Source organism: Mastomys coucha, unplaced genomic scaffold (assembly GCF_008632895.1).
Source record: "Mastomys coucha isolate ucsf_1 unplaced genomic scaffold, UCSF_Mcou_1 pScaffold15, whole genome shotgun sequence".
Lineage (NCBI taxonomy): Eukaryota > Metazoa > Chordata > Mammalia > Rodentia > Muridae > Mastomys > Mastomys coucha.
This window is the reverse complement of record NW_022196897.1, coordinates 112,412,864-112,437,530: the sequence shown is the minus strand read 5'-3', so window position 1 is coordinate 112,437,530 and position 24,667 is coordinate 112,412,864. Positions and strand designations below refer to the sequence as shown.

The 24,667-nt window shown below is 36.0% G+C and overlaps 1 protein-coding gene across 2 annotated transcripts in view; it reads left to right on the top strand.

Annotated features, from left to right (window-relative positions):
- Trpm7 (transient receptor potential cation channel subfamily M member 7) overlaps positions 1-24,667 on the top strand; it is an 89,488-nt gene that overhangs the window by 16,434 nt on the left and 48,387 nt on the right. For both annotated transcript variants that reach the window (XM_031371789.1, XM_031371788.1), the window contains exons 2-10: positions 3,046-3,125; positions 6,871-6,909; positions 10,364-10,562; positions 11,790-12,003; positions 14,420-14,544; positions 17,037-17,208; positions 18,570-18,744; positions 19,722-19,845; positions 22,177-22,249. In XM_031371789.1, the coding sequence (XP_031227649.1) occupies positions 3,046-3,125; positions 6,871-6,909; positions 10,364-10,562; positions 11,790-12,003; positions 14,420-14,544; positions 17,037-17,208; positions 18,570-18,744; positions 19,722-19,845; positions 22,177-22,249 (1,201 nt within the window). The remainder of the gene's footprint in view (positions 1-3,045; positions 3,126-6,870; positions 6,910-10,363; positions 10,563-11,789; positions 12,004-14,419; positions 14,545-17,036; positions 17,209-18,569; positions 18,745-19,721; positions 19,846-22,176; positions 22,250-24,667) is intronic.

The following is a 24,667-nucleotide window of genomic DNA, read 5'->3' as shown; positions in this document are numbered from 1 at the left end:
TTGTCATTAGAGTGATTGAACTAAACTCCTAATATTTTCTCCTATAGGTTTCCTTTAGAAACGAGTTCTGTGCCATCTATGTGTGTGTAGGATGTAAGTTCAATTTTTTTTTTTCAGTGAGTGGTGGCACACATTTTTAATCCCAGTACTTGGGAGGCAAATCTCTGAGTTTGAGGCCAGCCTGGTCTACATAGTGAGTTCCAGGATGGCTAGAGATATACAGAGAATCCCTGTCTTGAAACCTCCCACCCAGTTGTTTTGGTTTTTTTTGTTTGTTTGTTTTTTGTTGTTTTTTTTTTTTTTTTTTTTTTTTTTTTTTTGTTTGTTTTTTGCTTTTTTTTCAAGACAGGGTTTCTCTGTGTAGCTCTGGCTGTCCTGGAACTCACTCTGTAGACCAGGCTGGCCTCGAACTCAGAAATCCACCTGCCTCTGCCTCCCAAGTGCTGGGATTAAAGGCGTGAGCCACCACCACCACCACCACCACCTGGCAAAAGACATCAGATCCCATTACAGATGGTTGTGAGCCACCATGTGATTGCTGGGAATTGAACTCAGGACTTGTGCTCACTCTGGCCCAAAGATTATTTATTATTATTTATAAGTACACTGTAGCTGTCTTCAGATACACCAGAAGAGGGTGTCAGATCTCATTACAGATGGTTGTGAGCCACCATGTGTTTGCTGAGATTTGAACTCAGAACCTCTGGAAGAGCAGTCAGTGTTCTTAACCACTGAGCCATCTCTCCAGCCCCCTCCCCCCCCAAATTTTTTATGCAATGGCAGGAATTGAACCCAGATCTGACATATGCTAAGAATTGCTTTGCCATTGAGCTATGGTCTCTACAATATTTAATTACTTAGTATTAGAGAATTCTAACTTATCCTCAAATCCTTGTTCTCCTTCCTGTTGTTTGCACACATGTGAAGGTCAGAAGATAGCATTTAGGAGTCAGTTCTCTCTTCCCATATGTGGCCTTAAGGAATCAGATTCAAGTTAACACCTTTACCTTCTGAGCTAACTACCCCAGTGTTAATTTTCATTATTTTGTTTTTTATTTCGTTGATTTTGTTTTATTAATTTTATTTTTTCTTTCTTGAAGTGAGAATGGGTATGTGTGTTCTGAAACAGGGTCTTACTTGGTAGCCCAAGCTTGTCTAGATCTCAGTGCTCCATCCTCTTGTCTGCCAAGTACTGGGATTACAAGTGTGCTTGGCTTAACAGAAACTGTGATTTTTTTTTTTTTTTTTTTAAATTTATGTGTATGAGCCAGTGCCACTTGTGCAATGCTGGCAGAGGCCAGAGGAGTGCACCAGTTCCTCTGGTGTGAGAATTACAGTCAGTTGTAAACCACCTGATGTGAATGCTGGGAACTGAACTCAGGTACTCTTTAAGAAGGCCAAGTACTTTTAACTGCAAAGCAATCTCTTAGCCCCCATTATATTTTTTATTTTGAACATTTAGCTAGTCTTTCATTAGCTTCCCCATTTTTCCCTACATCCATTCCCTAAGGCTATACTTTCTCTTCACACAATTTAGACTATATTTATAGCCTCAGTTGTCAACTTTACACATCTCTGAAAAGGAAACCTCAACTAAATTCTTTTCTTCAGAATGGCCTATGGGCATATCTGTGAGGCATGTTCTTAATGGGTGCTTGATGCAGCAGAGCTGAGACTACTGTGGGTGGTTCTGTCCTTAGATGAACCTGGGCTGTATAAGAAAGTAGCTATACAAGACTGTAACCAGCATTTCTCTATGATCTCTGCTTTAGTTTCTACCTTTACTTTCCTCAGTGATGAACTGTTAGTTGGAAGTGTAAGATGAAATAACCCTTTTCTTTCTTGAGTTGTTTTGGTTGTGGTATTTTATCACTACAAGAAACAAGAAAGCAAACTAGAACAGAATATGTGATACATTATTCACATCTAAGAACTTTAGATACTTGTGTTTGTTTGCCTGTTTGTTTGGTTTTTCAAGACAGTATTTCTCTCTGTGTAGCCCTGGCTGTCCTGGAACTCTTTATCTGTAGACCAGGTAAGCCTTGAACTGGCAGAGATCTATCTGCATTCCTCCCAAGTGCTGGGATTCAAGGCCAGTATTGAGGATTAATTTGATTGGTTAATTGCAATGTGATCAGTCTTATATTTTATAAGTATTCATTGAATGTTTGTTGATTCATCCTTATAGATAAATATACTATCACTTTTTGTGAATTTCCTTTGTGTGTCTGAAGAAAGTAAATGCATCTTTTTTTATGTGAGATGCAGAAATGGGCACATATTATCAAAATGAACTTGTTAATTATGACCTTTTATATACCTTTCCTTATTAGAGAAAAGTATGTTTAAACTTATGTGATCTAGAGTTATTGAAATTTTCCTCATTGAGTTTTTGCTGTTTTTTTTTTTTTTTAAACAATCTGATTATGGGTGATTGTAAAGATTGATACATGAATTTGGGAGATTAAATATTTGAAATTATTTAATAACTTACTGTATCTCCCATCCAGGTACTTAAGAACTCAGCCTGTTTAGCCTAGAAGATCAGATAAGATCGGCTGCTGTCTGGGTGGGCTGTAGATAACTTGCTCATTTCTATTGATGCTGAAGTTTTTCCTGATATCTTTCCTTTGACTAGGATTTTGCTTGCTGCCCCTTTTGTATCACAGTACCATTAGCCAATATGTGCCCTTCAGCTTTCTAGAAATACCTGATAGCTTAGGTTGGGCTTTGTTTTCTCTAAATTAAATATGGCCATCACTTTTGACTCTTAAATGGTTCAGGATGGCATTAATTCTTGAGGTTTACGCCTTATTCTGAGACTCATACTTGGCTTGTTTCCTTTGGCACAGGACTGTTAAATCATGTTGGATTCAAGTGGACTTATTTTAATGATTTAGGTGTACCATCACTGAGAATAATATATCATACCTATTTAGTAGAAACTAAATAAATATTACACACATTTTTGTGTCTCTGTTGTAAAATTACTTCCTCAGATTAGTAGGCTGTAAATTTGTAAATCATCTTTGAACTCTGTTTTAGTCCCAGAAATCCTGGATAGAGAGCACTTTGACCAAGAGGGAGTGTGTATATATTATACCAAGCTCCAAAGACCCTCACAGGTAAGCATACATTGATTTCTTCTAGAAATTTTGCTATAAATGTAAATATTATCTATATTTAGCAAACAAATGAACATAAAATTTGAGGTTACTATTAATTTTTCTTTTGAGAATGGGAAAAGAAACTTAGCAAGGTACCAGTGCTCTAGAATTTCTTTTCTCAAACTTTCTCTGAATCTTAATTGTCTAAGCTTATATATAGCAGCCATCCATCTTTTGAAACAATTCACTAAGTGGCCAGGCTGGCTGATCTACAAAGCATTAGGGAGCTGTCTTAGGGTTTTACTGCTGTGAACAGAAACTGTGGCCAAGGCAACTCTTTAAGGACAATGTTTGCCGGGCAGTGGTGGCGCATGCCTTTAATCCCAGCACTTGGGAGGCAGAGACAGGCAGATTTCTGAGTTCAAGGCCAGCCTGGTCTACAGAGTGAGTTCCAGGACAGCCAGGGCTATACAGAGAAACCCTGCCTCGAAAAACAAACAAAAACAAACAAACAAAAAAAACAATAAGGACAACGTTTAATTTGGGCTGGCTTGTAGGTTCAGGGGTTCATCATCATCATTATTATCATCAAGGTAGGAACATGGCAACATCCAGGCAGGCATGGTGCAGTAGGAGCTGAGAGTTGCACATCGTCATCTGAAGGCTGCTAGCAGAATACTGGCTCTCAGCTTCTAGGATGAGGGTCTTAAAGCCCATGCCCACAGTGACACACCTATTTCAACAAGGGCACACCTCCAAATAATGCCACTCCTTGGGCTATGTCTATCCAAACCATGAAAGGAGTTCTCCCAGTCTGTCCTCCAAGGTTGCAGGCACACACTATTGTGTTTAGCACCCCCCCTTTCTCATTTGTAAATGTTGATGCTAGCTAGACTCAGGTGTTCATGAGTGTATGACAAGAAGTATACTGACTGAGGCATCTTCCCAGATCCTGCAAAGGTTTTTAATTCTTTCAGTCATTAGATAGCCTTGATAATGTCCCTGAAATAATTAAATTCTGTGACTTTTTTTTTCTAATATAGTTTACTAAAGATAAGTTTTATTGTTATATCACAGGTAACACAATATAGTGTTCCTAACACTGCCGTTAATATTTAGGGTCTTAGTTCTAAGATACCTTTTTCTCCAAGAAATGTGTGATTTTTGCTTTATTAAAAACAATAGATTCTGGGCTGGAGAGATGGCTCAGTGGTTAAGAGCACTGACTGTTATTCCAAAGGTCCTGAGTTCAAATTCCAGCAACCACATGGTGGCTAACAACCATCCATAAAGACACCCTCTTCTGGTGTGTCTGAAGACAGGTACAGTGTACTTACATATAGTAATAAATAAATCTTTAAAAAAACAAAACAAAACAATAGATTTAGAACCAGGGTTGGTGGTATTGGCTTTAACCCAGTACTCCAGAGGCAGAGGTGGGAGCACCAGGCTAGACTGGTCTACAGAATGAGTTCTAGCACAGCCAAGGCCATACAGAGAAACTGTAAAAACAAAACAAACAGAAAACCCACCAAGACCCTTCCCCTAAAACACCACCATCATCAACAACCAAACCCAGTAGATGTGATGGGTTGTAGTGATGCAAGCCTTTATTTAATGTTAGCATGTGGGAGACAGAGATGTGGGTTTCCAAGTTTGAGGCCAACATGGTCTATATAATCAATTTCCAGTCTATCTAAATAATGCATAATGAGACCCTTTGTCCCAAAACAAAAACAATAGATTGCATTAGTGATGGGGAGTTTGTTTCTTGTACTTTTGTTAATTTTACTCTGCAGTAGAAATAATATAAGCACTCACCAGACATTAAAGAAACAACAACCTATTATAAATATTTTAAGTGAAAGTCTTCTTTTCTATCACCACTCTTTGGCTATAACTTCACGAAATATTTTGGTACTGTCCGTTCCTTGACGTAACTTCCAGAGAGACCTGGATAAAGTACAGTCATCATTAGTTCAGCTTCTAGCATTCATCTAAAAGCTAAGTGTGCTGTCATGTACCTGTATGCTTAGCATTGTGGTAGGCAGAAATAGGTACATCCAGGGACCATACTGACCCACTAGTATAGCTAAAACAGCAACCCCCAGGTTCAGTGAGAAGAGACCCTGTATCAAAAACAACAAAAACCAAACCAACCAACCAACCAACCAAACAAAAACCAATGTGGAAGGCTTGAGAGATGGCTCACTGGTTAGCACTGACTGCCCTTCTGGAGGATCCAAGTTTAAATCCCAGCTTTTACATGTCAGCTCACAACTGATTTACAACTCCAGTACCAAGTGATCTAGTTTCCTTTTCTGGCTACCAAGGGCATTATATACATGTGGTCTACAGACATACATTCAGGCAAAACACCTTTATATATAAAATAAATCTTAAAAAGTTGGAGAAGTGATCAAGGAAGCCTATGTCTTTCAATCTTGCATAATTGTATGCATATACATATCCCCCATACCTTCTAGAAATAGTCTTTACATGTCCAAGCAGGTGTGTGTGTGTGTATCTCCTTCCCCCCAACTTTAAAGTTCACATTGTTTAATCTATTATGTTTATCACTTATCCTGGAGACCATTGTTTCATTCTTTCTGTCTGTTTTCTATTCAAGGCAGGGTCTTACTGTATAGCTCTCACTGGCCTGACACCTGGCTATGTAGACCAGGCTGACCTAGAACTTACAGGAATCCTTTTGTCTCCCACATGCATTATCACACCACACACACACACACACACACACACACACACACACTTACTTTTTAGTGGTATTAGGGATAGAACTCTTAGGCATTCTCTACCGCTGAGCTGTATCTCCAGCTTAGTACTTTATATTCATTTGTTGCATGCTATGAGTTACATGTTAATATAACTCATAGTCATAATAATAATGTTTTATACATATGTTAATAATGTTAACATATTATTTATGTTAATACAGTAGTATTTTATCGATGAACATTTTAGTTATATTCTGCTTTTCTCTGTTAGAAATGCTATAGTATATTGCCTTATAATTTTCATTTTTTTACATAAACTTCAGATACTTTAGACAGACTTTAGCACATACTTTTAAAATGCTATTTGGTCATCAGTGCTAAGGAGTTGAACCCAGAGTTTTATGCCTGTTAGACAAGTGCTCTATCATTGATCTATAGCCACAGACCTGGCCCACGCTTTTAGAATTTGGGTTAGAGTGTAAGGAATTGATACTTTTTAATTTTGACAAGTATTATCAAATTGTTGTCCATAAAAATATTAATATATATTTCTCCAGCAGATAAGACTTCCCTATGTTTTCATGAAACTATTTAAATATTTTTTAAAAAATTCCTGATTAAGTCTTTCATATATGTGTTTTTGTTGTGAATTCTAATTTTTTCCATTTTTATGTTGGATTTTAACATATTGATTTGAGGGAGCTCTGTTAGGGAAACTTTCTTTTTAAAATTTATGTTTATGTCTTACTAGTTCCTACATGTAAGCGTGATTTTACATATTTAATTTGTCATTTTACTCTTTTGTTTCTTTGGTTTTGTTTCAAAATTAATAATACTTAAAACATAATTCTATGCAAATTTAAAAGGTTAATTGAATGTATAAACCAAGGTGTATGTGATCTATGATATTTATTAAAAATATATGTACATATTTTCTCATGTTTTATACTTTTTAATGAGCTTAATATTATTTACTTTAAAATAAATGTTTTTTTTTAACTAATAATTTACCTTTCTACATTTTATAGATGTCTTCCAGGATGTCAGATTTGTCAGCAACTTGTCAGGTGAGTTTATTATACATTGCAGAAATCTTGAAAAATAAACTTAACTGATATTAGAAACACCAGGTATAGCACAGTGTGATAAAATTGATGTTATTATATTTGAAGGACATTTTCTCAAATATTTTACAGTTCTGTTTCAAACCTAAAGCTACCAGAATAGGGTTCTTTGAATGAGAGTTAGTTGAACAGAGAGGGAAGGGACAGGGGATTCTGACAAGCAAAACAGGCTGTGGGAAGATCTGACAGTTAAAGACTCTGTAGTTCAGTCAGGAAACTATACTGTAAGAAATAGAATGTGTTTGGTAAGCTAAGCTACCTACATTCAGGAGACAGGCAGGCAGATATCTATGAACTCATGGCTAGCCTGTTCACATGTAGTGAACTCCCACCCAGCTAGGGTTACACAGGAATTCCTTGTTTCCCCCTTTCTCAAAAAAAAACAAAATTAGTAAAGACTAGGTCATTTATTCTTAATATATAATATATCTTCTGATTTTTTTGGTTTTTGGTTTTTTTTTTGGTTTTTCGTGACAGGGTTTCTCTATGTAGCCCTGGCTGTCCTGGAACTCACTCTGTACACCAGGCTGGCCTTGAACTCCGAAATCCGCCTGCCTCTGCCTCCCAAGTACTGGGATTAAAGGCGTGCACCACCACGGCCCAGTCCCAATTTTCTATTAAAAGAGGTTAGTTGCAAACTGGAGAGATGAATCCTTGGTTAAGAACACTGGCTGTTCTTCGAGAGGACCCAACTTTGATTCCCAGCAGCCGAATGGCAACTTACTACTTACTGTCTTTAGCTCTAGTTCCAGGGGATTCAATGTCTGCTTCTAGCATCCTTCACACTACTTGCATGTGGCGCACATGCATAATTCAGATAAACACTCATACACATAAAATCAACATGCTAGACTTTCTTCTCTCCTCTCGCTTTGCAGCCATCATTCTTTTTCGTGTTTGTTGTCTCTGTTGGAGGCAGGATCTCATGTAGTCCATGCTGGCTTCATACACCTGGACCGAGGCTGAACTTGAGTTCCTGCTCTCTTGCCTCCACTTCCCAAGTGTTGGGGTTACAGTTAACTGCCACTACACGTCACCTTGCCAGATCTATCAATTTCTTCTCCCTCCTCATCTTCCTCTTCCTCTTCTTCTTCTTCTTCCTTCTCCTCCTCCTCCTCTTCTTCCTCTTCCTCCTCCTCCTCTCTTCTTCTTCTTCTTCCTCCTCCTTCTCTCTTCTTCTTCCTCTTCCTCCTCCTCTTCCTCCTCCTTTTTGGTTAGGTGTTATTCTAGTTTGTTTTAAGACTTCTTTCCCTTACCATTCGCTTTCAGTGGTGTCCTAATTTTTGTTTTGAGACAAGTTCTCTTTGTGTACCTCTGGCTGTCCTGGAACACACAGAGATCTGCCTGCCTCTGACTCTTAGGTGATGGTCTTAAAGATATGTACCACCACTCCTGGCTGTAATATGGTTTTGTTTATGCCTGGTTTGTTTATTTGTTGAACTGCTGAGATACTTGGATTCAAGAATTTTCAAATTTGGAATTCTTTTTCTTCAATGTGTTCTAAATTTTTATTCCCATTTCTTTTTAAGGCTTGGATTATATCTGTTGAACTATTTGTTGTTCTAACTTTTGAGATGTCTTTCTGTTCTCCTTGTGTTCACATTTCCTCAACTGTCTGGGGCATATTTTTAATACTTGAACCTTATTTCTAGATTTATTTCTTTTTTTATATATATGAGTACAGTACTGCTCTCTTCACATACCAGAAGGGGGCATCGGATCCCATTACAGATGGTTGTGAGCCACCATGTGGTTGCTGGGAATTGTTACTCAGGACCTGTGGAAAAGCAGTCAGTGCTCTTAACTGCTGAGCCATCTCTCCAGCCCCTGGACTTTATTTCTAATACTTGTTTTATATCATCTGTCATTTTGGATTTTATTTAATGACATTTATTTCCTTTAATAATATTTTTTACTTCATTACATGCTTCTTATAAACTGTTTTTTCAATTTTGTTGCTGTTTATTTTATGATATGTTTTATTGCATATACCTTTCAAGCCTCAAAACATGATCATCTTTCGTTGTTCTCCCAAGTACTTGTGGGCCAGCATGTGTGGCTTCATGCTGAAAAATTTTGATGAGCACTGTACATAGTGAATTTTAAGAATTGGAGGTTTTACATTTTGTTGTATTACATTGTAGAATTTTGGACTTACTTTAGCAAGCAGTTATGTGAATTTGGTTCAGATTGGTCCTTTGAAATTTTGCTTTTTATTTTAGGACTTATGCTAAGTCTGATATAGGTTCATTAGACAAAATTCTTCTGACAAGCCTGTATTAGGACTTATGTATCAGAAGGCTGTTTGCTCATTCTAGGTATGCAACTTGTTCTGTGCCCTAGAGTTTCAGGATTGTTCTACACAGATGTCTCTCTGCAGGCATTTAGAACTCTCTTCCTGGGATCACCTTCCTGTTAACTGCTTTATCAGTTTTAAATTCTACTGTGGTTTTCATATTCTGTCAGATCAGTTGAAGTGTACAGTTCTGGTTTTTTGTTTCTTGCAATAATGGTCCAGCAGGTACTTTTAGGTAACACACCATCACTCTTTGTGCTCCTAGCCTCAGAGAATGATTTATCACCCTTTGATGACTGACTCAGTAGATTAGTTTGTATTTTCTTGAATTCTGTAATCCTGTAGTCATTATGGTGTTTGGCGTAGGTCACAGGCAACATGAGTTTCATCCATTATTGTGTCTACTTAAATACCTCGTTCTATAGCTCAACATTACTTCTGTTATGTATCTGTACCATATTTTATTGATGGCGTGAATTACAGTTTTCATTATTATACACCAATGTACTTACTCTATTCCTATACTGTGGCAAAAATATTTACTTTTAGATACCCTAAAATCAAAATGTCAGCCAGGCAGTGGTGGTGTACCCCTTTAATCCCAGCACTTGGGAGGCAGAGGCAGGCGGATTTCTGAGTTTTAGACCAGCCTGATCTAAAGAGTGATTTCCAGGACAGCCAGGGCTACACAGAGAAACACTGTCTCAAAAAAAAAAAAAAAAAAAAAAAAAAAAAAAAAAAAAAAAAAAAAAAAAAAGAAAGAAAGAAAGAAAGAAAAGAAAAATCAAAATGTCAGGCTGTTTAATTTTAATTCAATTTTTCAGTAACTTAATTTTAAAATTTACTTTCTAATTAGCTTACAAATTAGCAAGTTTCCTCGCAGCATTGACATTCACACATGGTTTGAGTTGTCCCCCTCTTCCCCCTTCCCGTTCTTCTCCTCTCATATCCCTGTTTCTCATCCCGGCTTGAAGTCCTTTTGTTGCCAGTCTTCCCTTGTTACTTTCACATCATGGGTGTTCTGTTACCCTCCTACCTACTTTCTTTTTACGCTTAACTTTTTGAAAGGTCTCTTTATAAACTCTTGCTTTTTACCTTTAGATGTTTCTGTGGTCGTTTGGTCAAGCAACATGCATGCTTTACTGCAAGTCTTGCCATGAAATACTCAGATGTGAAATTGGGTGAACACTTTAACCAGGCAATAGAAGAATGGTCTGTGGAAAAGCACACGGAGCAGAGCCCAACAGATGCTTATGGAGTCATCAATTTTCAAGGGGGTTCTCATTCCTACAGAGCTAAGGTATGGCACTTACTTGATTTATTTTTATTTCATTTACTTTATAATATGTGTAGTACCAAAACAGAGTAAGGTACAGTACTTATAATAAAGTTCTTAACATGGGTTGACATAGATACAAAATTATTGTATTTTTGTGGATCAGATCATCTTTATAAAAAATCTTAATTTTATGTTTATTGTTAGAATCTGTTTTCTGAAAGGAAAGTTAAATCTCCTTTCCTTTCTTTTTTAACATTTTCTTAAGGTAAAAGGCCTCATTTTTTAGCATTGTGGTATATGCCTAACATTCCAGCTACTGGAGAAGCAACAGTACAAGGATTATTTGAACCCACTTTGGGGATCAGGCTAGGCAGTATGGGAAAACCTTGTGTGCTAAAGAAAGTGAAATCCCCAAAAGTATCTTTTTAGTAGCATATACAGATGGCCTTTTAAAATCAAATTTTTGCATTTGAGTTTAAGTTTAACCATTGTAGTATTAGCTATCTACTTGTCTTCCTTTTTTTTATTCACTTGTCTTATATTATTTTGATTGGCTTCCTTTTATTCATACATTATTCTTCTTTAGTGAGATCTTGTAATAAAATACAGTTTTAACTTACTGCTCTCTGTTAAAAATGATCTATTCCTCACTTTTATCACTCAACATTGTAAGAACTTTTAAAACATCTGCAACTCCATTATTCCTCTTGTGACTTATGTGCATTTGTTGGCAATCATTTAAATTCTGTTTACTTTAAAATTCTGTTTATTTTAAAATTTTGTAGTGTAATTGTTAATTGTTTTATAATCTTTGCATCTTCCTCCTTGTCTTAAGACATCATGCTTTCTCCAAGTTTTTGATATTCATAAGTTCTTACTGCTTTTGTACCTGATTGATTCCAAAAAACACATGCTATTTGTCCTAACACCTCCTACTCTTGGTGTATTCATAATTAAACAGGGCAATAAATGTTTTGGATGGGTTAATCGATAATTGAATATAAATAGACAAATTGAGATCTATATCCTGATTTTGGTGAGTTACAATGCTAATATTATAAATATCACAAGAATTTTTCCAGATTTTAAAGCTATTTGCTATTTTATATTTCTAGGAGTGTCAGTATTTTGAAAATGGCCTATGAAAACTTTTTACATGATCTAATTTAAGTAATTTTTTTGATTATCAGATAATGTTGCATTATTAAATCTGCGAACATAGTTATTTTGGCCCTTTGTTTGTTTTAGTATGTAAGACTATCATATGATACCAAACCTGAAATCATTCTGCAACTTCTGCTTAAAGAATGGCAAATGGAGTTACCCAAACTTGTTATTTCTGTACATGGAGGCATGCAGAAATTTGAGCTTCATCCAAGAATCAAGCAGTTGCTTGGAAAGGGTCTTATTAAAGCTGCAGTTACAACCGGAGCTTGGATTTTAACTGGAGGAGTAAATACAGGTAATATGAATACTTACCAGTTTTATTTAATGTTCACCAATCTTTCATATCAGTTTGGCATTTGAAATAATAAATTGGTTTAAATATTTGATTCTTCTGTCATCTATAATCTTTGGTAATTTCATTGATAAAAAAAAAATAACTTAATCTTAGCAGAGCGGTGATGGTACACGCCTTTAATCCCAGAATTTGGGAGCCAGAGGCAGGTGGATTTCTGAGTTCGAGGCCAGCCTGGTCTATAGAGTGAGTTCCAGGACAGCCAGGGCTACACAGAGAAACCCTGTCTCGAAAAACCAAAACAAACAAACAAACAAACAAACAAACAAAAAACAAAAAAGCCAAAAAAAAAAAAAAAAAAAACCCTTAATCTTTTTGGTTGTCATTTAGACCTTTAAATATACACTTTAAGTTCACAAAGTTGACCTGTGTGCCAGATCCATTAGGTAATTTTTGTTCTTATAAATAAAGATTAATTTGAACATACTCACATTCATTTGTCTATACTCGTAATAAAGACTAGTAAGTACATACTATATACAGCCCAAATGTTAATGCTTGTCTATTGCAAAAACATTTGGTATTGTCATTTCTGACTACTGATAAACTGATAGAAGAATGGTAGTCTGCTCCTTTGATAGTAGTAAAGGCATATCCTTTGGGGGTTAGAGAGATGGCTCAGCAGATAAGAGCACTGGCTGCTCTTGTAGAGGGCATGAGTTTTGTTTCCAGCATTGACATGGCATCTCACAACTATCTGTAACTCTAGTTCCAGGGAACCTGATATCTTTTTCTGACTTTCTCGGGCACTAGGGCCATATGTGGTTCACATGCATGCAGACATGTATACACATAAAAAAAAAAATTGTAAAAAAGAAAAGTGGCCTTCGAAAATTAAATATTCAGCTGGGCAGTGGTGGCGCACGCCTGTAATCCCAGCACTTGGGAGGCAGAGGCAGGCAAATTTCTGAGTTTGAGACCAGCCTGGTCTACAGAGTAAATTCCAGGACAGCCAGGGCTATATAGTGATACCCCGTGTCTAAAAAACAAACAAATAAACACACAAAATTAAATAAATAAAAAATTAATTTTTAAAAAAATTTTTTTTTCATTTATTAGCCCCCCCTTCCTTTAAGGTCTTTTGTATAATGTTTAAACTTTAAATTTACAAGGGATGGGCAATTTAAATAAAGTTAAACATGATTATTTACTTAAACCACTTTGATCCTCTAATACATTATTGATAATTATTTCTTTAGACTCACTGTAAGATATTCTTTGAGCTGCAGGATATGTATTGTTCAGCAAAAACAGAGACTTTCAGTATTATAGTAGGGCATGTGTATAGTATATAAGATGATCAGAGATATGCAGAAAAATGGGTTAAAGAAAGATTGCACAGGATGATAGAGAGGCTGCTATGGTATCAGTCTCATTGATGTTACCAATACCCAAGAAGAATTACCTTTAAAGAGGGGTACTGTTTATTTTGACTCATGGTTTTAGGACTGTCAATTGTCATAGTAACCAGAAAGCAGAGAGGAAGAAATATAAGAAGGGACAAGGACATGTCCTTAAGGATCTACTTCCTTCAGCTTGGTCCTACCTCCTATCTTTGACAACCTCCAAATAAAGCCATTGTACTATGAATCCGTTCATCAGATCAGAGCCTTTGTGATCAAATGTGTCTGGAAACATCACATACCCAGATTTGAGCTTTACCTGTCTCTTTGACGATTTAAGAATAAGCAGATTTTTACTGATATGATGATATTTTAAGAAAGATGGAAATAAAGAAAAATTTGGGACAGAGCATGTAGAAAAGAATGATTTCTTACAAGAATAAGTTCCCTATGTTACATAAAGGTAAGTAAACAAGGAGTGCTGGTCAGAAAGTATTGGAAGTTGGTGTAGTATAGAAGCATGGTGCATTACAGGTAACAGACAGAACTTTTTGAGGTTTTATAGGACATTAACAAACATTGTGTCTTTTACTCTTTAATAAGAGGGGGAAGGTTTTAAGGTGTTAGTTGATAAAAGCAAACATTACCTGAATGTGTTTTGAAAATGGGCTCTTTAAGCAAGCAAGGCAGTAGGAACAAATCAGTAAATCAGTGATGATGTTATTTTCTTTGTCTTATATGAAAGAGGAGGTCTAATATGTTACAAGAAGCAAATTATACAACAGTTTATTAGGACTAGACTTACCAATGTGATAAGATTCAGTTTACATGGGTTTTGGACAGTTGCTATGGATTTGATACTGTGTGGTTTTATTAATGTTTGGTTATCTTACAGTTTTTATAAGCTTGGCTTTGGATCTTACAGCCTTAGAATCTTTTTCTTAAACAAATGTCATAAATTGTAATGTTAGAAACTACAGGGTTTTTCTAATGGTAAATAAATTTTGTATGAACAGGTGTGGCAAAACATGTTGGTGATGCCCTCAAAGAACATGCTTCCAGATCATCTCGAAAAATTTGTACTATTGGAATAGCTCCATGGGGAGTGATAGAAAACAGAAACGATCTTGTTGGGAGAGATGTAAGAAAGTGTTTTTTTTTCCTAATGTCTCTTTTTTTAAAAGATTTATTTATTTATTTTATGCATATGAGCTCACACAAATGAGTAGCTGTACAGATAGTTGTGAGCCTTCATCTGATTCTTGGAAATTGACTTTAAGACCTCTGCTTGTTCTGGTCATCCCTACTTCGCTCCTGTTGTTCCCAAAGATTTATTTATTATTACACATAAGTACACTGTAGCTGTCTTCAGATGCAGCAGAAGAGGGCATCAGATCTCATTTCGGGTGGTTGTGAGCCACCATGTGGTTGCTGGGATTTGAATTCAGGACCTTTGGAAGAGCAGTCAGTGCTCTTACCCACTGAGCCATCTCACCAGCCCTTCTAATGTCTTAAATTTGAGCTTGTGTATAAACAGGAATGATGCTAGACAACTTGATAGACTGTATCATACTTTCACCCTAAGTTTAAAACAAAATTTCCAGTGGTCTTTTTTGATCCTTTGGAAAATGTTTATCAGTATAAATGCTTATAATAGTGTTGGTCCTTTTTGGTTTTTATCTTTAATGTAGAATGTTATTTTAACATATTTTCCATATTAGTGTTTGTAACTGAGTTTTTTCTTTTTTCTTTCCTTTTTATTTCTTATTTTTTGGTTTTTCAAGACAGTTTCTCTGTGTAACTGTTGCTATTGTGGAACTTGCTCTGTAGACCAATAGAGCATGCTAGCCTTGAACTCAGAGATCTAACTGGTTATTATAATGTTAGGGATTAATCTCGTCACCAAGAGTAGGAATCAAAAGCTAGTGCTTTATTTGAATAGATTGAAGATGTGAACTGGTTTGTAGATATTCATCAGGAGCCTATTAAAGTACAGCTTTAATAGGCACCCGCAGAGGAGGTGAGTTACCAAAGGGAGGGAGAGAGTCACTCAATGGTCAGGGGAATTTAGCAGCTCTGTCTGTCAAGTGCTTCTTTATACAAATTTCACTGAACAAAGTCAGACTAATGATTACCTCAAGTGGTACAGAATACTTTCTGGTTTTTCATTACATGTCCATGGTTGTAAGTTTAGTTACAATTAGAAAATACAAACAGAACAGATTTTATTATTAGCCCCATAACTGCCATTTAAAGTATATAAAGAATGTCTCGCCTGAAGCAAACATATTTATTATATGACAGCCTGCTTTTAGACACTCCAGGCAAACAAAATATCTGAACCAGTCTTTTTATGAATAGCAAATACTAATACCTTGCTTATTTTACTATGTGTTTCATCATTTACACTGTAAAGTAGGAAAAGTTTATTTTAGCCAACCTATCTTATTTACTAAATTACCTATCTTTAAAATACATTTTCAGGGAGCTCTAAGCCTATAATAAAAAAAGAGATCTTGAATCTGTCACCTATTCTTCTGGCTAGTCAGTTTGTCAGTTTACTCTGTACCAATTATGCTGTTTGAGGTTGCTCAGGGGCAGAGACCCCAAGGCCATTTCTGGAGTAATGGCCTCATGTAGCTATATACACATCTGTGCTTAATGATGTCCAGGGCATAAGGAAGATTTGCAAATAGTGGCCAGATAAAGTTAATTTTAGGATTTTCCTAAAAAGACTCAGATATAAATTTTCTCAGTAAAAGAAATAAAATTAATCATGATGTAGAAAGTCACCAAGAATACAACACAGAGAGACCAAAACCCAAAAGTTAGAGGTAAAAGGACTGAGATTATAGTAATCTGCTCAGCCTTGCTGGAACTATATCAAGCCAACTGACCTGGTTTCATGACTCTCAGCATTCCCAGTGGATATGGCTGTGCCATTGCAGGCTTTTAATTCTAGCACGCAGCACATGGAGGCAGAAGCAGACCAGTCTCTGGGTTTCAGTCAAAGCCAGCTTGATCTACATAGCAAAGTTTCAGGCTATTGGGCAATATAATGCAATCCTGTCTTTAAAAAATAACCAAAAGGGCCAGGTGGCAGTGGCACACGCCTTTAATCCCAGCACTTGGGAGGCAGAGGGGGGCAGATTTCAAGGAGTTCAAGGCCAGCCTGGTCTACAGAGTGAGTTCCAGGACAGCCAGGGCTACACAGAGAAACCCTGTCTCGAGAAACAAAACAAAAGACCAAAAGGAAAAAAATCTACATTATGGATATAATTTAATTTTCAAATGATACTGAATTTCTAATGTCTGTTTAAAAAGGCTATATTTATGCTTTGGAAAAAAACCACTTTCATATTTTGCTGCTTTTTTATTGTCTTCTGTATTGTACTTTACTCATTCAAATAAATTTATAATTAGCACTGTATATTTTATAGTTCCTTTTGCATCAATGATAAAAAACACAGCTCAATTTATTATTGGTCTTCAAATATTTAAAAGCATGTTCTTTTTATTTATACATAAATAAAAATAAAATTTTACCTTTTATCCATGGATCACTTCAGAATTTATCTTACACTATGTTATCTTCAGCTCCCTTCCATTGACTCTTGTTTTGCTATTGTTTAGGTGGTTGCTCCTTATCAAACCCTATTGAATCCCTTGAGCAAATTGAATGTTCTCAATAATCTACACTCCCATTTCATCTTGGTGGATGACGGCACTGTTGGAAAGTATGGGGCAGAAGTGAGACTGAGAAGAGAACTTGAAAAAACCATTAATCAGCAAAGAATTCATGCTAGTAAGGGAGTTCATAGATTTGTTTTTTAGTTTTAAATTATTCAAAGGTGTATTAATAGCCAGCAGCATATTTGAAAAATAGCATGTTCTTTGAAGTAAGTAAACTTCTTTACTTACCAAGAGAACCTACAAAGCAACCAGAAATGGCCAGTCGTAAACAAAATGATAAGACCTAGGAAAAGCCATCCTAAGCCAAGTTCCATATTTGTTTCCAGTCCAAGTTCAAAAAGAAAGGAATTTTGTTGTTGTTTTCATTGTGTTTTTTAAAAACAAAAACAAAAAACAAAACTATGTTGATATTGTAAACCACTGACTTACTAACAGTCTTAATGTTTGTAGTCATTCTAATATATGACTTTGACATTCAAGATAGTGTTATAAAAGGAGCAATGTCACTTTGTTAAGAATTAGCTTTCCCTAAACTTTATAAAGTAAGTCTGTATTGCTGTTGGCAAATGGGTCTTAAAAGTTGATATTCTTGGACCAGATTTTTCTTTCCAACTGTGGCTGAACTTTCTCTTTCAACATCTACATTTTGTTACAATCTGAAATAATTCTGTAACCCTGGTATACAGAGAAGGTGAACTCTGATGAAGTGATGCAGAAATATAAAATAACAGAAGAGCACACATGGTAGAATCACACTGCTTGTGAAATGGAGTAATTTAAAAAAATATTTTGGGGGCTGGAGAAATGTCTCAGAGGTTGAGAGCACTTGTTACTCTTGCAGAGATTCTAAGTTCAGTTCAAGGTTTATTTATTTAATGTATATGAGTATACTGTAGCTGTCTTCAGACACACCTGAAGGGGGCATCCCATCCTATTACAGATAGTTGTGAGCTATCATATGGTTTCTGGGAATTTAATTCAGGACCTCTGGAAGAACAGTCAGTGCCCTTAACCACTGAGCCATCTCTCCAGGCCAAGACTTTCAGAAATATCACAGCTCTCAAGAGGCTGAGACTAGAGGCATGCTTGGGTTACATATAAGACTTTCAAAAATAAGAAAAAAGCAGAAGCTAAACATACTAAGCCACAAATTAATCCTAACATACCTTGTCAAAGTTCAATTATTCAATACACAAAGGTTTATTTTTGGTTAATATGCACATTCTAGTTGGTGTTAAATCATATATTGAATTTCCTAATTTTAGCACCCAGAACAGATTTCAGTGAATAAATGTTCAGTGCTCTGTTAATTGGTACTCGGTTATTTATAAATATACTGGCTATTGCTAACATTCAGTGTTCAAGGTAGAGCCAACTGTCTCACAAGTAATTTTATTTTAATTTTTTTATTTAAAATAAGATTAATTCACTGAGTTTTGTCAGAATTACTAATTAAACTTTTACCCTTTTCAGGAATTGGGCAAGGTGTTCCTGTGGTGGCTTTGATATTTGAAGGCGGGCCAAATGTCATCCTTACAGTACTGGAGTACCTTCAGGAAAGCCCTCCAGTTCCTGTTGTTGTGTGTGAAGGGACAGGCAGAGCTGCAGATTTACTAGCGTATATCCATAAGCAGACAGAGGAAGGAGGGTAAGTGTAGAATATAGCAGAATATACAATATAGAGTGTTGTAGCTTATGCAGTCCTGGATTCCTGTTTATTTAATGAGAATGAAAATCTCAGATTCAATAAAATGCTTTGTTCAGACTTAAGGCAGTAACTTGTCATACATTATTGGAATGAAAGTATAATCATCCTTTTGATTTTTTTTTTAATTCAGAAGATTTGAAGCAATAATCAAAAGATTATTTTGATCAAAACATACCTTTGACCTGGTAGCTTAATTTCACATAATGGTTTCTATAAGTAAACACTTGTATAAAGTTTTTGTTGTAGGGTTATTTGTACAAAATAAAGACATAGAACATCTACCAAAAGAAGTCTAAATAAATTATGGCATGTCTATACAGAGGAATGATTGCAGCTGAGTAACAATGAAATCTGTGTGTTAGATTACTTTACTCCCCTGTGGCAGCACACACACACACACACAGGCATGATGCAGAGTAGTGTAGCTCTTACGTAAGAATGACAGGCAAACTTGTGAAGCATTCCTTACTTTTAAGAAGAGTTAAGAAAATTACATTACTAAAGAAGATCTCAGAGCATCATACAGGCTAACAGTGATTGCTGAAAAGAGCTGACGTGTAGAAGGCAGAGAGAGAATAGGAAAGGAGGCTCTGACCATGAACTGCTGCATTGTAGTGCTCTGAGGCGTATTTAAGACACCATGGAAAATTATTTTATAAGCCATAGTATATTACCCTTATGATACCTTGTAAAATCAAGAGTACTAATACTGTATCACATGCTTTGCTTAAAACATTCACAAAATAATTCATACTCTTCCTATGCCATAGATTTAATAATCGCTATCCTAGGAAATTATTATTTAATATTATTAGTACATAATCTCTAGAAGCCTTGCTTGGGTCTACCTGTATTTCATTTTCATCCTACAGAGAAGATGAAATGAATGAAGTAAATTGATTTTCTTCTTCTACCAGGAATCTTCCTGATGCAGCAGAGCCTGATATTATTTCAACTATCAAAAAAACATTTAACTTTGGCCAGAGTGAAGCAGTTCATTTATTTCAAACAATGATGGAGTGTATGAAAAAAAAAGAGCTTGTGAGTAGATTTCAGTAGAATAAGTCTCTTAATTTTTTCTAATTTATATATCATTTCATCTTTGTGTTTTAAGTTTTTAAAGTTATTCTGTCATTTCCTTATTTATTGATCTTCAACTGAGTGATGACATAAAAAGGCTAATTTTCATATTGAATTAAGACTATATTTATTCTTTTAAAGAAGTTTTATAATTGAGACTCAACTGACTGTGCCTAGTATTTAAGAAGAATGCAGAAAAACAAGCAACATGGCTCAGTGACCACTGGTGCTTGCCACCAAATCTGATGACCCGAGTTTGATCCCTGAAACTCACCTGGTGTAAAGAGAGAACCAACTCTCACAAATTGCCCTTTGACTTGCTTGTGAATGCTGTGTGCAAATCTCTCTCTGTCTCTGTCTCTCCCTCCCTTTTCCACCCCCCACACAGGATGGGGGGTGGGGACTATAGTTGCTAGTTACCTCTAATAAAATGTCTGGGAAAGTATTTTAAGAATGTAAGATTAGGGGGCTGGAGAGATTGGCTCAGTGGTGAAGAGCACTGATTGCTTTTCTGAAGGTCCTGAGTTCAAATCCCAGCAACCACATGGTGGCTTGCAACCATCTGTAATGAGATCTCATGCCCTCTTCTGGTGTGTCTGAAAACAGCTACTATATACTTACATATAATAAATAAATAAATCTTTAAAAAAAAAAGAATACAAGATTAAAAGTCTTGCTGCTTAATTTTATACATGTAAACGTAGGCTCATATACATTATTTCCAGAGATAAAATGACCAGTTATGTCAGTCCATAGAAAGATGGATTTGTTGTCACTTCCTGGCCTGTGGCCTTGATGAGGTGTTGATTTGCCTTGTTTTGACTTTCACTGCAAGCTTTATTCTCCATGAAATGAAGTTAGTTGAACTTTTTACTAGTGTAGTAATCATCTTTTACTTTCTGAAAAGTACCTAGGTAAAAGTTTCCCTAAACAGTTTTATATTTCACTTGATTTATACTTCTCACCCACGAATACATGTGCTGCAAGGTATAGTGGTGCACACCTGTGATCTAGTACTTGGAGGCTGAGGCTGGAGGGCTCCGGGTCAACTTCGTAAGGGTGAGGGATACATTAATCAATAGACTATGTGTTCACTCTGTAAAAAAAAAAAAAAAAAAACAAGATTTGCTATGATAGTAATCTCTTGCCTCTATCCACAAATTTCTTATATCCGCTAACAGACATAAGATAGGGTAAAATGAAGTGAATGAGATATGAAACAAACAAGCCACAATCCTTTAGTTATTCTAGGCACACAGGAGGCAGAGGACAGGCAGGGCTACTTAGGGAGACCCAGTCTCAACAAAACAGAACATAAAAGGAAAAAGAAAATACTGGTTTAGGATATGTCTGTAATGTGATGTAATGAAGTCATAATTTTCTGTTTTGTTTTTAGGGTTGAAACCATCACTTAGGTCTATAGATATAGAGATCTGTGTAGTTATAGAGATTTGTAAGTGACTATAATCCTTTTCTGTTTAAACAAACATTTTTTATGCCAGGCAGTGGATTGCGCACGCCTTTAATCCCAGCACTTGGAGGCAGAGGCAGGCAGATTTCTGAGTTCGAGGCCAACTTGGTCTACAGAGCGAGTTCCAGGACAGCCAGGGCTACTCAGAGAAACCCTGTCTCGAAAAAAACAAAAACAAAAAAAACCATTTTGTGTGGTTATGTGTGTTTGCATGCATAGAGGTCACTTTGTGGAGTCAGTTCTGTTCTTCCTCCTTTAATGGCTTCTGGAGATTGAACTTGGTTGTCAGGTTTATGTGATGTCTTAGTTACTTTTCTGTTGTTGTGAAAAGGCACCATGAACAAGGCTACTTAATAAAAGAGCATTTAATGGGCTGTCATAATTTTAGAGGTGTGTTCATGATCATCATAGTAGGGACCATGCTGACAGGCAGGCATGGAGCTGTAGCAGTGCTGAGAGCTTACATGTTGAGACAACCACAAGGCAGGCAAGCTAACTTCTGGAATGGAGGCTTTTGAAACCTAGAAGCCCCATGCCTAGTAACAAACCTTCTCCAGGCACCGTCTTCTGATCCTTCTCCAGCAGTCATACCAATGTGGGTCAAAGCATTCGATCATGTCGGCCTACAGGGGCCATTCTCATTCCAATTGTAGTATATGGCAAATACTTTTACCTATTTAGCCATCTTGCCAGACCTATAAATATCACTTCTATATAAATCTATATATGATCATTTCTCTTCATATTATTTGAAATTATTTTTTGTTATAAATATCTTAGCTTTAAAAATAAAGATATACTATTAATATATTTTTAAATAGATCACTGTTTTCCACATTGGATCAGAGGATCATCAAGATATAGATGTGGCCATACTTACTGCACTGCTAAAAGGTAAGAGTTTTTGATTTTTTTTTTTTCTCTTCCACCGGGTTTTTGATTTTGTTATGAAACGGGGTCTTTACATAGCCTTGGCAGTCCTGGAACTCACATAGATCCTCCTGCATCTACCTCCTAAGTGCTGAGATTAAGGTGTGAGCCACAATGTTCAACTAAAAAGGTAAGATTCTAAAAATATGCTATCTTTAGAGTATGTCCTATTTATATGAGGTAGGACTTTTTTGTGTCAAGGTCAGAAAAGTTGATTTTTAAATAATGTTTCTTTATGAAAGACAGGTTAATTTTTAAGTTGATAACAAATTAGTTATATAGACAGTTTTGTGTCTTGTAGATTTAACTTGATGGATAGATGGATTCATTCATTCATGTGTTTTTTACATAAACACACATGAAATGGGATATATTTCAAAAAATGACTTTAAAGCTAATCAAGTACTTAGTTGATAGATACAAAGGAGATTACTTAAATATACTAATTTCTTTTGAAGAAAATATAAACTAATGTGGTCTTTCCAAATACTACAGGTACCCACTGGTTTAAAAAATTTGTTATAGTGATAAATATTTTGAGAAATGAAAATTGTGTCCTATCAGGAAACTACATATTTGGAGATAGGATAGGAACAAAGGTCTTGTTATCCATTAAAGTGTCCCAAATATTAGACTACAACAAATTACCACTATGTTTTTAAATATAATATATATAAGTATAAATCATCTTGGGTCAAGAGATGCATAAAGTGGTTAAGAACCATAGACATAGTAAGAAAGAGAAATGACATAAATGTCACAAGGTAATAATAGAACACTATGTATACTGTTTGCCATAGGTATTCTGTGTACTAGTCTGTGTACGAAAGTGCATCATACCCATATTTTATCCTTCCAGTGGTTCTGTTTTCTTTGTCTTTTCTTCATCTTACAAAGGAAGGATCTGAGGAATCAAATGATAAAGTCAAGGACTTTTAAAATCACCTATATTGGCCCATTGAGATGGCTTAGTGGATCAGACCACTTGTCATATGAGCCTGACAACACCAGTTCTGTCCCTGGAATCCATAGTGGAAGGAGAGAATCAATTCATGAAAGTTGCCCTCTGAGCTACATGATTGCTGTGTTTTGCACACACCCAGACACACACACACAAAATAATTTAAAGGCTATAACTTAAAGAAAGAATGAATATCTTATGGAAAAAATGAATATGAGAATTTGAAGAAGAATGCAAACACTTTGATAATGGAGTTATATTCCATTATTATATGAAAATAGAAGTGAGACATTCTGTCTCCTGGCCTAGTCTGATAAATGTAGTGCTCAATTCTTACCAAAGAAGTTTGTTTTTACATAAGATAGGAATCTTTACACAAAGCTAGAGCTGCTTAAAATGTAGATAATAACAGTCAGCAGGATGCCCAATCCCAGTTGCTATATTTACAACATAACCTGTAAACCTAAGACTGGGAACATTTTGAAAGAGAGGAGAGGAAGACTGTTAAGAGCCTGAGGACTAGGAAGTCAGCTGTGATACTGTATCTTTTAGATAAGACTGTTGCCTCATGAAATCTCAGTACTGCTATCTAAACAAGATGTAAACAATGCCAATGCCATTGACATTTGGTGAATTTCACAAGCCCTACTTCTGGATGAAGAGCTACAGCCAGTTAACCACTGCTGAGCCATGGAGTCTGTCTTCACCAGGAAGGAGTGCCACAGTTGGTTAGTCAACACTGGGTAGTCACCCCTAGACATGAATTTCATTTATTAAAAATAATAAAGTAGAAATGAATTGTAAATAAGTGCTACTACCTTCCTTCCCAAACAGAAAATTGATCTTCTGTCTTAGGTAAATGGTGCAAGCATCCTGAAGCATGCTTTGGATGCATCAGAAACCTTAAAAAGTGATATTCTTATATCCAGTAAATGATCAAATATGGACTAAAATATACTTGGAAGTTTTTCAGAGTAACCTAAACATCTGTGTACTGAAATGTTAAACTATTTCATGTTTAAAAGATTAATACAAGCCGGGCAGTGGTGGCGCACGCCTTTAATCCCAGCACTTAGGAGGCAGAGGCAGGTGGATTTCTGAGACCAGGCCAGCCTGGTCTACAGAGTGAGTTCCAGGACAGCCAGGGCTACACAGAGAAACCCTGTCTCAAAACAAACAAACAAAAAAAGATTAATACATAAAAATAAAATTTAAAGAAAGCCATGTATAATAAATAGTCTACTAAGCTTGTGTTTTTAATCATATTTACTCTGTAGATTTTACCTGGCTTTAAACTCATGATTGTCCTTCTCATGCAGCCTCCCCAGAGCAAGGATTACAGTTATTACATATCATGGTCATCTATTACCTCATCTCTCTCTCTCTCTCTCTCTCTCTCTCTCTCTCTCTCTCTCTCTCTC